Source organism: Ochotona curzoniae, unplaced genomic scaffold (assembly GCF_017591425.1).
Source record: "Ochotona curzoniae isolate NIBS_2020 unplaced genomic scaffold, NIBS_Ocur_1.0 contig_2723, whole genome shotgun sequence".
In the NCBI taxonomy this organism is placed as follows: Eukaryota; Metazoa; Chordata; class Mammalia; order Lagomorpha; family Ochotonidae; genus Ochotona; species Ochotona curzoniae.
In genome coordinates this window covers 11,258,089-11,270,854 of record NW_024465573.1, presented here as the reverse complement: position 1 = coordinate 11,270,854, position 12,766 = coordinate 11,258,089, and the positions used below count along the sequence as shown (strand labels likewise).

General features: G+C 41.5%; 1 protein-coding gene across 3 annotated transcripts in view; it reads right to left on the bottom strand.

Moving 5' to 3' along the window:
- Nucleotides 1-12,766, bottom strand: part of CFAP300 (cilia and flagella associated protein 300) — a 33,928-nt gene continuing 21,162 nt past the window's right edge. The window contains exons 5-7 of one of the 3 annotated variants that reach the window (XM_040977220.1): nucleotides 7,292-7,464; nucleotides 1,645-1,711; nucleotides 1-511 (exon numbers count right to left, since the gene is read on the bottom strand). In XM_040977220.1, the coding sequence (XP_040833154.1) occupies nucleotides 383-511; nucleotides 1,645-1,711; nucleotides 7,292-7,464 (369 nt within the window). In that variant the 3' untranslated portion in view covers nucleotides 1-382. Of the gene's footprint in view, nucleotides 512-1,644; nucleotides 1,712-7,269; nucleotides 7,465-12,766 lie in introns of those variants that run through there. The other 2 variants (XM_040977221.1, XM_040977222.1) reach the window with 2 other exon arrangements.

The window sequence follows — 12,766 nt, the reverse complement described above, 5'->3', positions numbered from 1 at the left end:
ACATATTATCCTTGTGTCAGCTAAAGGAAGCCTAAGTGCTACTAGGTGATAAGAGTTTGAAAATCCTATCAGAAGCTTGCTTACTGAGGACGGTAAGTAGACCAATGAGGCAAAAGGATGGTAAATGTAGACACGAATGTAATGAAGAAATTACACTTAAATGAATCTCATGCAAAGCTAACAATTCACATTAATGATCAATGGTAGAGAGGTTTAGTTTCCTGTTACAATCGTGAAGACAGAAGACATCTTGGTGTTCTTCTTCTGCTTTAATTAATTCTTTAAGGTGTTCCTTAAATTAATTTGCATGGTAAATGTTTAACATTAGTAACAGAAAAAAAGCTAATTTAAAAATAATAGACATAGATAATGTGACAGAGAATCAAGACATTTCCCCCACACCAAAACAGTGGTATAAAACATTAACATGGCGCTTCATGGGATCCACAATAAAGTAAGAAAATGTCTGTTCATGATGCTTTGTTGAAGGGTAACACATACCAGTAGAATCCTGAAAAAGACAAACCTTAATTAGCACAGATATATTTAAATAATAATCAACTTATTTGACTATTTTCTGTCAAAGCATCATGAAACACATAAAATGTTTGAGGATAAATTAGCAATTTGAGCCCTGTGTCATGGTCTAGGGGCTATATTCTTGCCTTGTCTCTGCCAGGATCCTTAATGGTATTTTGTTTACCTTGTGGAGAGTGGGAATTTAGCCTAGTGGTTAGAGGTCCTCATCCATATTGGAGCACTTGTCTTGGATGCCTGGCTCTGCCTTCTGACCTCAGCTTTCTCCCAGTTAGGATCCTGAGAGGCAGCAGCGATGGCTTAAGTATCAGTTACTCCCACTCTCATGAGGGGCCTGGGTTGTATTCCCAGTTTTGTCCCAGCTCCAGCACTTGTGGGAATTTGGGAATAGAAATAGTAAATGGGGAGGGTGGTGGTGGTTGGGAGGGTATTATGGTGGAGCAGTGGGCTAATCCTCTACCTGCAAGCACCGGGATCCCATATGGATGCTGATTTGTGTCCTACCTGCTTAACTTCCCATCCAGTTCCCTGTTTGTGGCTTCAGAAGGTAGTCAAGGATGGCCCAAAGCCTTGGGACTCTGCAGCCACCTGGGAGTCCCTGAAGAAGCTTCAGGCTCCTGGCTTCAAATCAGCTAATCTCTGGCCACTGTGGCCATTTGGGGAGTGAACCAGTAGATGGAGGAACTCTCTGTCTTGCCTTCTCTCTGTAAATCTGCCTTTCCAATTAAAAAATAATTTTTTAAAAAAGAAATGATAAACTGATGAGTGGGAGCTCATTTTTTCTTTCTCTCTGCTTTTCAAAAAGGAACAACATTTTAAAAATTGCCCCATAAATTATGGATTGGAAAATTAGGGAACTGTGTTCTATTTCATCTGAGTCAAAGATCTGGCTATAAGATAACTAAGGAATATTAATCCATCTAGGAAGCAGAGAGGGAGCCAGCAGGCAAATTCAAACTGCTTAAACTGTTAATTGTAACAAATTATTTTTAAATCATCATCTTTTCTCCTAGGTACCATGTCCTAATTTATAACTCTACTTGTTAATAATTCTGCTTATTAACCACGAATTGAACTTTTGGTTGCAAATTCCTCCTCAATACTTACATAGGCTGTAACTTTAAAGACTGAAGAGGTGATTTGTATTTTCTTGGTTTGAGGATTCTTCCGAACACTAAAAGAAGGGGATAAAAAGGTTCATTTAAAACATAACAATCACTGCCATAATATACTTTGTAAAAAATATTTTATTATTTTTATTGCAAAGTTGGATATACAGAGAAGAGGAGAGACGAGAAGTAGATCCTCCATCTAATGATTCACTCCCCAAGTGACCTCAACGGCTAGTGCTGAGCCAATCCAAAGCCAGGAGCCAGGAGCCTCTTCTGGGTCTCCCATGCGGGTACAGGGTCCCAAGACTTTGGGCTGTCCTCGATTGCCTTCTGAAGCCACAAGCAGGGAGCTGGATGGGAAGTGGGGCCGCCGAGATTAGAACTGGTGATTTATGGGATGCTGGGGCATTCAGGGTGAGAACTTTAGCCACTAGGCTACTCTGCCAGGTCCTGTCATAATACACTATATGTAGTGATTCCTCTTAGCATTCATGCGTTCTTAGTTATAAAGAACATGGAGGGGCTGGCATTGTGGTTAATGGCTTGAAGTCTTCAATGCTGGCATCCATTCTATGGGTCCAGTTTGAGTCCCAACTACTCTACTTCTGAAGAAACCTACATGGCCCAATCACTTTGGCTCTTGCACTTACATGGGAGACCCGGCTGGAATGTCTTGCTCCTAACTCTGGTATGGCCCTGCCCTGGGACTGTTCTCAGTGACAGGTGAGTGAACCAGTGGAAGAAAGATCTCTCTCTCTCTCTCTCTCTCTCTTATCTGTAACTGTTATTCAAATAAAGAAATCATCTTTGGGAAAAAAAAAGAGAATGGAGATATATAATACCCAATTAAAGTAGTTTGTAAAGAATGGCATCTGAGACATTCAGAGACATCATTTGAGGATAGGGCAAAAGTCAGCTGAATTCAAATAGCTGCAAACTGAATGTTAAAGTTAGAAGATTTGAAACTTGGATGATGAAATGACTCTCCCAAACCACAGGGACAACTATTAGAAGAACAGATTTCTAGAAGCAGACTGAAGCATACACAGGTATAGTGATAGATGGAAACATAACAAAGGATCACATAGCCGAAATACAAAGTCCCTTTCACCCTTTCGTCTTCTTTTGGGGCTGAGCCTCATTTCCCATAGTCAAACTGACCATACTTTGATTCCTTCTTAGATGTGAGAATTAAGTGAGATAATGGATATGAAAATGATCTGTGGGGCTGGCACTGTGGTCTAAGTAAGTTAAGCTGCTGCTTGCTGCACCAGTACTACATATGGGCGCTGGTTCAAGTGCTAGCTGTTCCACTTCTGACCAGCTCCCTGCTAACAGGCCTGGGAATGTGTCACAAGACAGCTCAAGTCACTGGGCCTCTGCCACCTGTGTGGGAGACCCAGAGGAAGCTCCTGGCTTGGGGGTTGGTTTTTTTGCAGCCATTTGGGGAGTGACTAGTAGATGGATGATCTATCTCTGTCTCTCCCACTCTCTCTGTGACACTGCCTTTCAAATAATACATAAATGAATCTTTTTCTTAAATTATGTATTAACAATTCATATATATTTTTAAAGATTTATTCATTTTTATTACAAAGTCAGATATACAGAGAGGAGGAGAGATAGAGAGGAAGATCTTCCGTCCGATGATTCACTCCCCAAGTGAGCGCAACAGCCGATGCTATGCCATTCCGCAGCCAGGAGCCTCTTCCGGGTCTCCCACGCAGGTGCAGGGTCCCAAAGCTTTGGGCCGTCCTCGACTGCCCTCCCAGGCCATGAGCAGGGAGCTGGATGGGAACTGGAGATTCCGAGACTAGAATCGGCGCCCATATGGGATCCCGGCGTGTTCAAGGCGAGGACTTTAGCTGCTAGGCCACACCGCCCGGCCCTGATATAATATTAAAATCTTTTCTCTCTGTAGCTTTTTATACTGATACTGTCCTTACCAAAGATTAATGACAGCAATGAAGAGCGTGAACTGAGTATCAGAGTACGTCTTGCCAGAAGCTGGCATCAGGAACCGGAGTATAGAACAGAACCTGTGTACTCCAATGTGGGACACTCTGCCACATGCCTTCCCCGGTGTTCTAAGAACTGTACGCTACCAGATCTTCAGTTGTCACTAATTGCTGCCTCATTTAGTCACAGTTTTTAAGAATGCTGGAACATAATTTTCCTATAATATTTTTAAAGTGAAATTATTCTAATGATTTACAAATAACAAATATGATTTGTGATGATTTCTGAGGATCATATTAACTTCAAATTTCAGGGTATACAGGCTATTCTAGGCAACTCGGCTCATTTTAAACAGCAAGAACCCCATTGCTGAGCTAGCATCTGAAGGCCATAATGCAAGTTTCTTAGTTCAAATAATAAAAGTTCACATCTGGGGTAGATACGTAGTTTGGGGAATGCTCCAAAAACTTGGACAAGACCATCTGTTTAATATCTAAAGTAGAAAAGACACAGGCACATGATGAGTCACTATGGAATTATCTCTGCAAATACATTTTGAAATATAATGAAACAATTGATCATTTATTTTTCAATGAGATGGTTCTACTGCCTACTTGATTTAAACAAACCGTACTCCATGGATGGAAAGCATTTCCCCAAACATTTTTTTAAATTTATTTATTATTATTATTATTTTAATTGGAAAGGCTGATATACAGAGAGGAGAGACAGAGAGGAAGATCTTCCACCCGATGATTCACTCCCCAAGTGAGCGCAACGGCCAGTACTCTGCTGATCTGAAGCCAGGAGACTCTTCCTGGTTCTCCCACACGGGTGCAGGGTCCCAAGGCTTTGGGCCGTCCTCCACTGCCTTTCTGGGTCACAGGCAGGGAGCTGGAAGGGAAGCGGGGCTGTCAGGATAGCCCAAATGGGATCCCGGGTGTGCAAGGTGAGGACCTTAACCACTTGCGCCACCGCGCCGGGCCCTTCCCCAAACATTTAAAAGATGTATTTTATGGGATCTGTAATAATAGATAAGGAAGATTTTATTCTTTTGTCTGAGTCAGAGGTTCCTAGAGTCACACGCTGTGGTGTACCCTCAACATCTACCATTACAAATGATGGACTTTGCTAGAATATATCAGTGATGATGTGTATCTGCTAGGGCAGGCTAGGTTAGACACTGTAAAGCAGTTACTGCATGTAAACATAACTAGAAGGTAGCAATATTTTTCTAAAATGCAAAATATACCCAAAAGGCAAATTAAGAGACAGGGGGAAACACTGTCTTGGATAATTGGATTGTAAAATTACAGAGCTGGGTGTGGTGGCTTGACTGGCTAATCCTCCCCTTTTAAGTGCTGGGATCCCAAATAGGCGCTGGTTCATGCCCTGGCTGCTACACTTCCCTTCCAGCTTCCTTACAGCCTGGGATTGCAGTGTAGATTGGCCCAAGGCCTTATGCTCCTGCACCCATGTGGGAGACCAGGAGGAGGCTCCTGGCTCCTGATCAGTTCAGCTCTGGCCATTGTGACCACTGGAGAGTCAACCAGCAGATGGAAGATCTTTCTTTCCTGTCTCTCCTTCTCTGTTAATCTGCCTTTCCAGTAAAAAATAGATGAATCTTCAACACATGATGAGATTTTTTGGCATTCTGAGAAATTACTTAAGATACTTCAAGTTCTACCTGTGCTTCCACTGCTAAAATGCTTCTTGACAATTGCAACATTGATCCACTGTATAACTTGACCACTGACTGCCACTTAATTACATAACACGGCATTTGACTCAAATCAGCATTAGAAATACCAGAAAAGCCACAAGTCACTCATGTGATAAGGAAGCCAACATAGCTCTTAAGGGACTCTGAGATCCCTTAATCCATTCAGTTGTTTTCTGTTGGACCATAAACCATCTTAACTTTAGTGTAATCATAATTTTCTACTGCAGCTACTTTGGAAAGACCTTTTCATATCCTTACCTCATTCAGCAAAGAAATGTGCAACTATGCTCAAACTTGAAGCGTCAAGGGAAGTATTCAATGGTTTCAAAGGAAAGTGCAGCTGTAACTGGGCTAATGTCTTTTCTTGTCTTCCCTAGAGGGACAGACTCTGCAGGTACCTCCTGTAAAATGGAAACAGACTGACCTCCTCTTGGTCAGTTTTCAGGAACTGCATTCCATTAAGAATTCCCAGATTGCTAACATTTGCACTGATAACTACTTCTTTTTAACTCCTGGGGGCATTAATTGTAACATTAAATATAAAGAGATATAAACATTTGCCTACAAAGAACAGAACCTTTGATTATATGAAAAGTTTTACCTTAAAAATTCTAAATGACTAGTTTCCATTATTTTGTTGTAATTTCCTTAAGATCAAGAGGGTTGTCTGATGTTCTTCTAGCCTCTTTAGGCCTTGGTAGAATTTTGTGTACAATATTAATACTTGCTCGTTGCCTGGTTGATTCCACAGAAGAAAATCCTTTTCCTTCTAACAGACATCATGCCTCTTGGCTACTCTGCCTTAGCACACAGAAAATACAACTGAGAATCCAGAGAAGGGAATGCTGAGGCAAACAGCAGTTGCTATAATGTTAGGTTTTAGTCTTTCCTGTTTTAAGTATCTCCACCAGAATCTCCTCCCAAACAGAACAGGGTGGTGAGGAATTCCACAGGTTCCTGTGGCTGATGGGATACAACACAGCAGCAGGAATGGCAGCAGGATGTGTGTTTGAAGGAGCATCTTCAAAAGTTAGAAGTGTTCTAGTAAGTTTTATAAGACATGCAAATGCTTCACATGGAACATGTCTGACATAGATAATGTGCATGATTCTGCTGAAATTCTAATGTGGCTCTTTCAATAATTTTTATGCATTGGCACAATAACCATTTCTTTAAAATCAGAGCCAGATTATATACATGTACTTAAAAATCATATCAGAAATAAAATGATCACTGCATCCCATTATATAGCTATATGGCACAGATAAGAATTAAGGTGTTGGGTGTAAGTACAACTGGGAACAAAATAAGAAGTTAATTCTGCTGTTTTTATTAAAATGAAGTTATATAACCAACGTCTAGGACAGTATGCTTTCTCTTATTCTACCCCTTTTGCCTATAAATATGATCCAACTAAAGAATATTCACTTCTGTCAAAAAAAAAAGTATAGTTTTAAAAAATTGTAAAGTTTTAATTCTGATCTGATCTTTTAAAGGAAAAAACATAGGCTCTAGTAGAATACCAAAAAGCAAACTGTATAGTTTCAATTCATTAGAAAAAGTAAAGATTACACCTAGTTGAAACTTTTTCCACCTCTTTGAAACAAAGGTAGTAATTTTTTATTATTAGCCAAGCAAACTCAAACATCTTGCGGGATTGCTTCTGCTCCTCTGACATTCGGAAGGTGCAGTATGGGGGAAAGGAGCAGGGAAGAGGCCTGGAAAACGGTAGCTGTTACAAAAGGAACAGAGAGGGTGGCAGCTCTGAATGAGGGAAGGAGATGAAGATGATGAAGTAAGAACTCCGAGAGCATCAGGGATACCTGGAAATTCTAAAGGCCAGGTAGGGAAGGAGATTAAGAGAAGGGGTCAAAGCTGTGCCATTTTTACGCACTGTGCTTGTTAATATGATCATGAAGTGATGCCTGGGAATCCCGCTGTGATAAGCTGCCAAGCTTACCTCACCAGGTCCTTATAGATAAGCTTTGTTGTGTCCAAATACGGGTTAATCACATCCTCGTACTGACAAAGGGATCCACCAAGGCAAAGATGTTTAAAAAGACAAAACAGGAACTCTTCTCTATCTGGTGGGCTGAATATTTCATACTTTTCTGAGTCTTCTTCTAGTAAAACCTAAGACGACAATTTTTAAATAGCTTCAATGTATGTGGTTTAAAATGTTAGATCTATTTGAAGCAGCAGTCCTGAGGCAGTTGGGGAAGATAATCTGTTATCTATACCTATTTTTACTTCCTTTTTATCCTTAGGTAGTCACATTCTATGAAAGAAAAAAAATCAAATATTAAAACACAGAAGCTAAGACTGTGTTTCCAATTAATTTTTAGTCCTAGTATGTGTATATAAATATATATATATACATATATAAAAGATGTATTTATTTTTATTAGAAAGGCAGATATACAGAAAGGAGGAGAGACAGAGAGGAAGATCTTCCGCCTGATGATTCACTCCCCAAGCAGCTGCAACAGCTGCAGCTGAGCTGATCCGAAGCCAGGAGCCAGGAGCCTCTTCTGGGTCTCCTGTGTGGGTGCAAGATCCCAAGGCTTTGGGCCTTCCTTGACTGCTTTCCCAGGCCGCAAGCAGGGAGCTGGATGGGAAGTGGGGCCGCTGGAATCAGAACCGGTGCCCAAACAGGATCCCAGTCTGCTCAAGGTGAAGGCTTTAGTTGCTTGGCTATCACGCTGGGCCCTAGTCCTAGTGTATATTTTTAGTAATTTTTCTAAGGATACCGTATTTTTGCTCTGAGGCTATTTCAAATCTTATTTGAAAATAAGTGGGAAAATACCTCATTATCATATGGTATCTCACTTTCATTTCTATTTACAGAGTAAATACAGACAGTCATTTTTTAAGTGCTTTCATTACTTCTTCCCTTCTTCCCACAGCTCTTCAAATGTGAACAAGAAGGTGCTGGAGCCTCAAATCTCCCTCTCCTTTTCCAGCTCCCCTTTCTAAGATTACTAGGCATTAAATATACACACTGTCCCTTGGTCTCCTCAGACTTGGCTAACACTCAACTAGCTCTGATGTGAGGGATATTTTTGCTCAACTGGGCATTATAGACAATTCATTTATTGATTGAAGGTAGTAAGCATAAACAAGGTGATAAACTTAAAATATATATACTTATCTTACTGAGTTTTTTCTATGCCACCTATTTTAAAAAATAATTTGAATGGCACAGTGTTGTGGTACCTCAGGTTGTTACTGTTTGCAATGCCAGCACCCCATACCAGGATGCTATCTTGGCTACCTCACTTCCAATCCAGCTGTCTGCTAATCCACCTGGGAAAGCAGTAAAAGATAGTCCAAATGGGCCCCTGCCATCCAAGTGGGAGACTAGGATGGAGTCCTGGCTCCGGGCTTCAAATTGTCCCAGCCCTGGAAGTTGTGGCTATTTGGCGAGTAAATCAGAGGATGCAAGGTATCTTTTTCTCTGTCTTTCCCTATTACTCCATCTTCCATAGTAACAAACACATAATCTTTTATCAAAAAAAGAATGTGAAGTAGCTAACAATAAAACAAGGATACAGTAAGACCAACATAATGAAAAGTAAACAAACAGAAATCTTTAACCAAGAAATAAAGTAGCAAGAGAAAAAAATACACAAAGAACTCCAGATAGGGAAAAGGTAGGAAGTTTGCCTGGGTCTGGCGTAGTAACTTAGTAGCTAAAGTCCTCACTTTACACGCCTGGGATTCAATATAGGCGCCACTTCTAATCCTGGTGGCCCTGCTTCCCATACAGCTCCCTGCTTGTGAGGACAGCCCAAGGCCTTGGGACCTTGCACCTGCATGGGAGACCTGGAAGAGACTCCTGGCTCCTGGCTTCTGACTGGCTCAGTTCTGGCCTTTGCAGCCACTTGGGGAGTGAAGCAGCAGATGGAAGATCTTCCTTTCTGTCTCTCTGTGCACCTTTCCAATAAAAATAATTAAATCTTAAAAAAAAATTTGTCTAATACTTAAAGATATCAAATAAGTAAATGAGGGAAACATGGTGTTACACAAGAATGTTGTCTAATACCAAGGTAAACTAGGTAAACTGCTGAAGCCTTTGTACAATATATGAACATGACATCAAGTCATCATTTAAGAGCATCTGTTTACAACTTGATGAAAGCCAAGTTTGTGCTTGTATATAGCAGAACACAGGCAAGGGGAGGCAGTCTATAGGTTATTGCTGCCTGGGTGTGCTGCATGTAAAGTCTGCACAAATTCTTGACCACCCTCCCTTCCCTCTTTTCCTTTTAAGAAAATTTTATGATATCAAGCCCATGTCTGCAGCTATCTGAAGGTCTAGTTTAGCACCAGGGTGGATAAAGCACCTAGGAGTGAATAGCTAATGCATTCCTCATGAGAACATTTTCAAATACTGACTGATGCTGCTTATACAATTTTTTAAAAATCTGGTAACTTAAAAATTAAAAAAAAAATTTATTTTTATTGGAAAGCCAGATTCGCAGAGAGAAGGAGAGACAGAAAGATCTTCCATCCACTGGTTCATTCTCTAAGTGGCTGCAGTGGCTGGAGCTGAGCCAATCTGAAGCCAGAAGCCAAGAGTTTCCTCCAGGTCTTCCTCATGAGTGCAGGGTCCCAAGGCTTTGGGTCATTCTCTACTGCTTTCCCAGGCCACACGCAGGGAGCTGGATAGGAAGTTGAGTTGCCAGGGCATGAATCAGCGCCCATATGGGATCCTGGTGTATACAAAGAGAGGATTTAGCCACTAGGCTGTCATGCCAGGCCCAGTAACTTAAATTTTTGAACACTGTGTTAAAATATTCTATATCTGTTCATCCTCTCTGTTTACATACAGATTACATTCTCCTTGCAGACCTCAGGGATATAATTGCTAATGAATCAAACTTCTGCATTGTGGTCAGGAAAAGTTTATTATCAATACTTACACTGCAGTTGCCAGGAACATCTGCAGTGCTGCACAATGGGGAGCCCTTGGTAGCAGGAAGTTATTTGTTTGTTTTTCACCCAGAAAGCAATCCAATTAAAACCTCTCCCTGTCACTACAGAGTGGCAAAGAACACAAGAGCAAAACATCCAGGAAAGCAGTGGAAAACACTGAATCCCAGCACAGGATTAGATAAGCACTAAATAAGACAAGTAACAGGCACTTTTGCAGAGTCTTTTGCTGAAAAACAGATTCTCCTTTTAAGCAAGTCCATCGATGAGGCTCTTTCTGTAGAAACGATGGTGAATTCTCTGAAATTAGAGGTAACAGTCTTGTGACACCTGGCCAGAGTAGATCAATGAAGAAAAGAGGTAAAAGTAGAAACACTCAATGGAAATGGAGACTCTTCCATCAGCTGGTTTATTCCCCAAATGGCTGCACCAGCAGGATCTGACCCAGGCAGAAGCCAGGAGCCAGGAACTCCATCCGGGTCTCCATACAAGTGACAGGGGCCCAAGTACTTGGAGCATCTCCTGTTGCCTTACCTGAAGGAAAGGCATAAGCAGGAATCTGGAGCAGAAGTGAGGCCGCCAGTTTTCCCAGTACCACTCAGCTAACTCTGACAGGGGTCGCCAGTGTCACAAGCAATGTTGGCTTGCTTGGCTGCATCATGCCAATATCCCATCTTAGACACAAATACACTATATTTAACTAAAGAACAAACGTCAGTATCATTTGTTCTGCCAGATGTCTTATAGGTCCACACCTCCAAGCACACAGAGCTCCCCTAGTGTGACTCGAGGGCCCACGAATGCCTCTCAGCATCTGGTGGGCTGAAAGTCCCCTCATGGGCCTAGGTTGCCTTCTCTCCCTGCAGCTACCATTATATGCTGCTGAGGGGAGTGGAGCTCCTGTTCACCTCACCCAGCTCAAACCAGCACCTCTAGGCGTCTGGCCCATAACTTCGTTTTGCATCTGAGTATACCACCCTTTACTCCATCTAAACCACCAAGGAGGCTCTGATTTGCAGGCACAAGGACCTGTATTTCTCAGAAGTCATTTCTCACCTAGAGCGGAACCCTAAAGTCCCTGCACATCCACACCTGTACTATAACCCAAACCACCTATGAGTGCCGAACCTCAGGCACTCAAAGGGCACCACCGGGCAGCCCCCGGGCTTCACCGGCACCAAAGTGCCCAGGCCCAGGCGAAGACACCAGCCCCCTGCTTGGGGCTCAGAAGTCCAGTGGCTTCTGAATTTAAATAAGGGCAGATTTACAGAGGGGAGAGACAGAGAGAAAGATATCCACCTATTGATTCATTCCCTAAATGGCTACAAAGGTTCGAACTGAGCCAATCCGAACCAGAAACCAGGAGTCAGAAGCCTCCACTGGGTCTCCCGTCTGGGTGCAGGGTCCAAAGGCTTTGGGCCATCTTACACTGTTTCCCTAAGCCACAAGCAGGGAGCTAACTATATGGGAAGTGGAGCAGTAAGGACACAAACCGATGCTCATATGGGATGCTGACACAGGCAGGTAGAGGATTACTCAGTTTAGCCATTGTGCTGGACCCCCTTCCTTCTCTTTCAGTGGAGAATGGTAGTGATCATAATAGTGGTAGTAGAAGTAGTGCTATGATTAAAATTACTGAAACTTTATCAAGTATTGTATTAAACACTTAAAATGCATTATCTTATATAATTCTCAAATTATGCCTATTTTATAGATGAAGAATCTGAGGCTGACAGAGTTACGTACCAGCTATTAAGTTTCTAAGCCTGGATTTGTGTTTATATCTATTTGATGTGAAAGTAATTTTTAATCATTTTGTAAAAATAATAGTATTTCGTAATTTCTAAAAAAAAAAAAAAGTTAAATTCTTTCTCAATTCTTTTTACCAATGATTTTACAAAGGTATAAAGAGCATTTTCACATTTGAGTTATATATAGATAAGATCCTGAAGTTCAAGAGGTTGAATGATTTATCTAAGATTACCTAAATGAAGCACGGTGCAACAACTCGCTAGCTAAATCCTCACCTTGCATGCTCTGGGATCCCACATGGACAACAGGTCATGTGTTGGCTGCTCCCCTTCCTACCCAGCTCCCTGCTTGTGGCCTGAGAAAGCAGCAGAGGATGACCCAAAGCCTTGGGACCCTGCACCCGTGTGGGAGACCCAGAAGTTCCTGCCTCCTGGCTTTGGATCAGCTCAGCTTAAGCCATTGAATCTACTTGAGGAGTGAACCAGCGGATGGAAAATTCTTTTTCTCTCCTTCTCTGTAAATCTGATCCATCTTTCCAATAAAGAAAAATAAGTCTTTTTTTTTAAGATCACCTTAATTAATTTAGCAATAAATTAATAAGTGAAATAATCCATGTGTTATTTTTCTAAGTTCAGTGTATCCTTTACAACAAAAAAATTTATTTTAGCTAATCAAATTACTTTGTTGATCTTATCCATGGGAAAAACATTCTCTCACTCCAGGAGTGCTCTTTATTCATTTGAAAAGG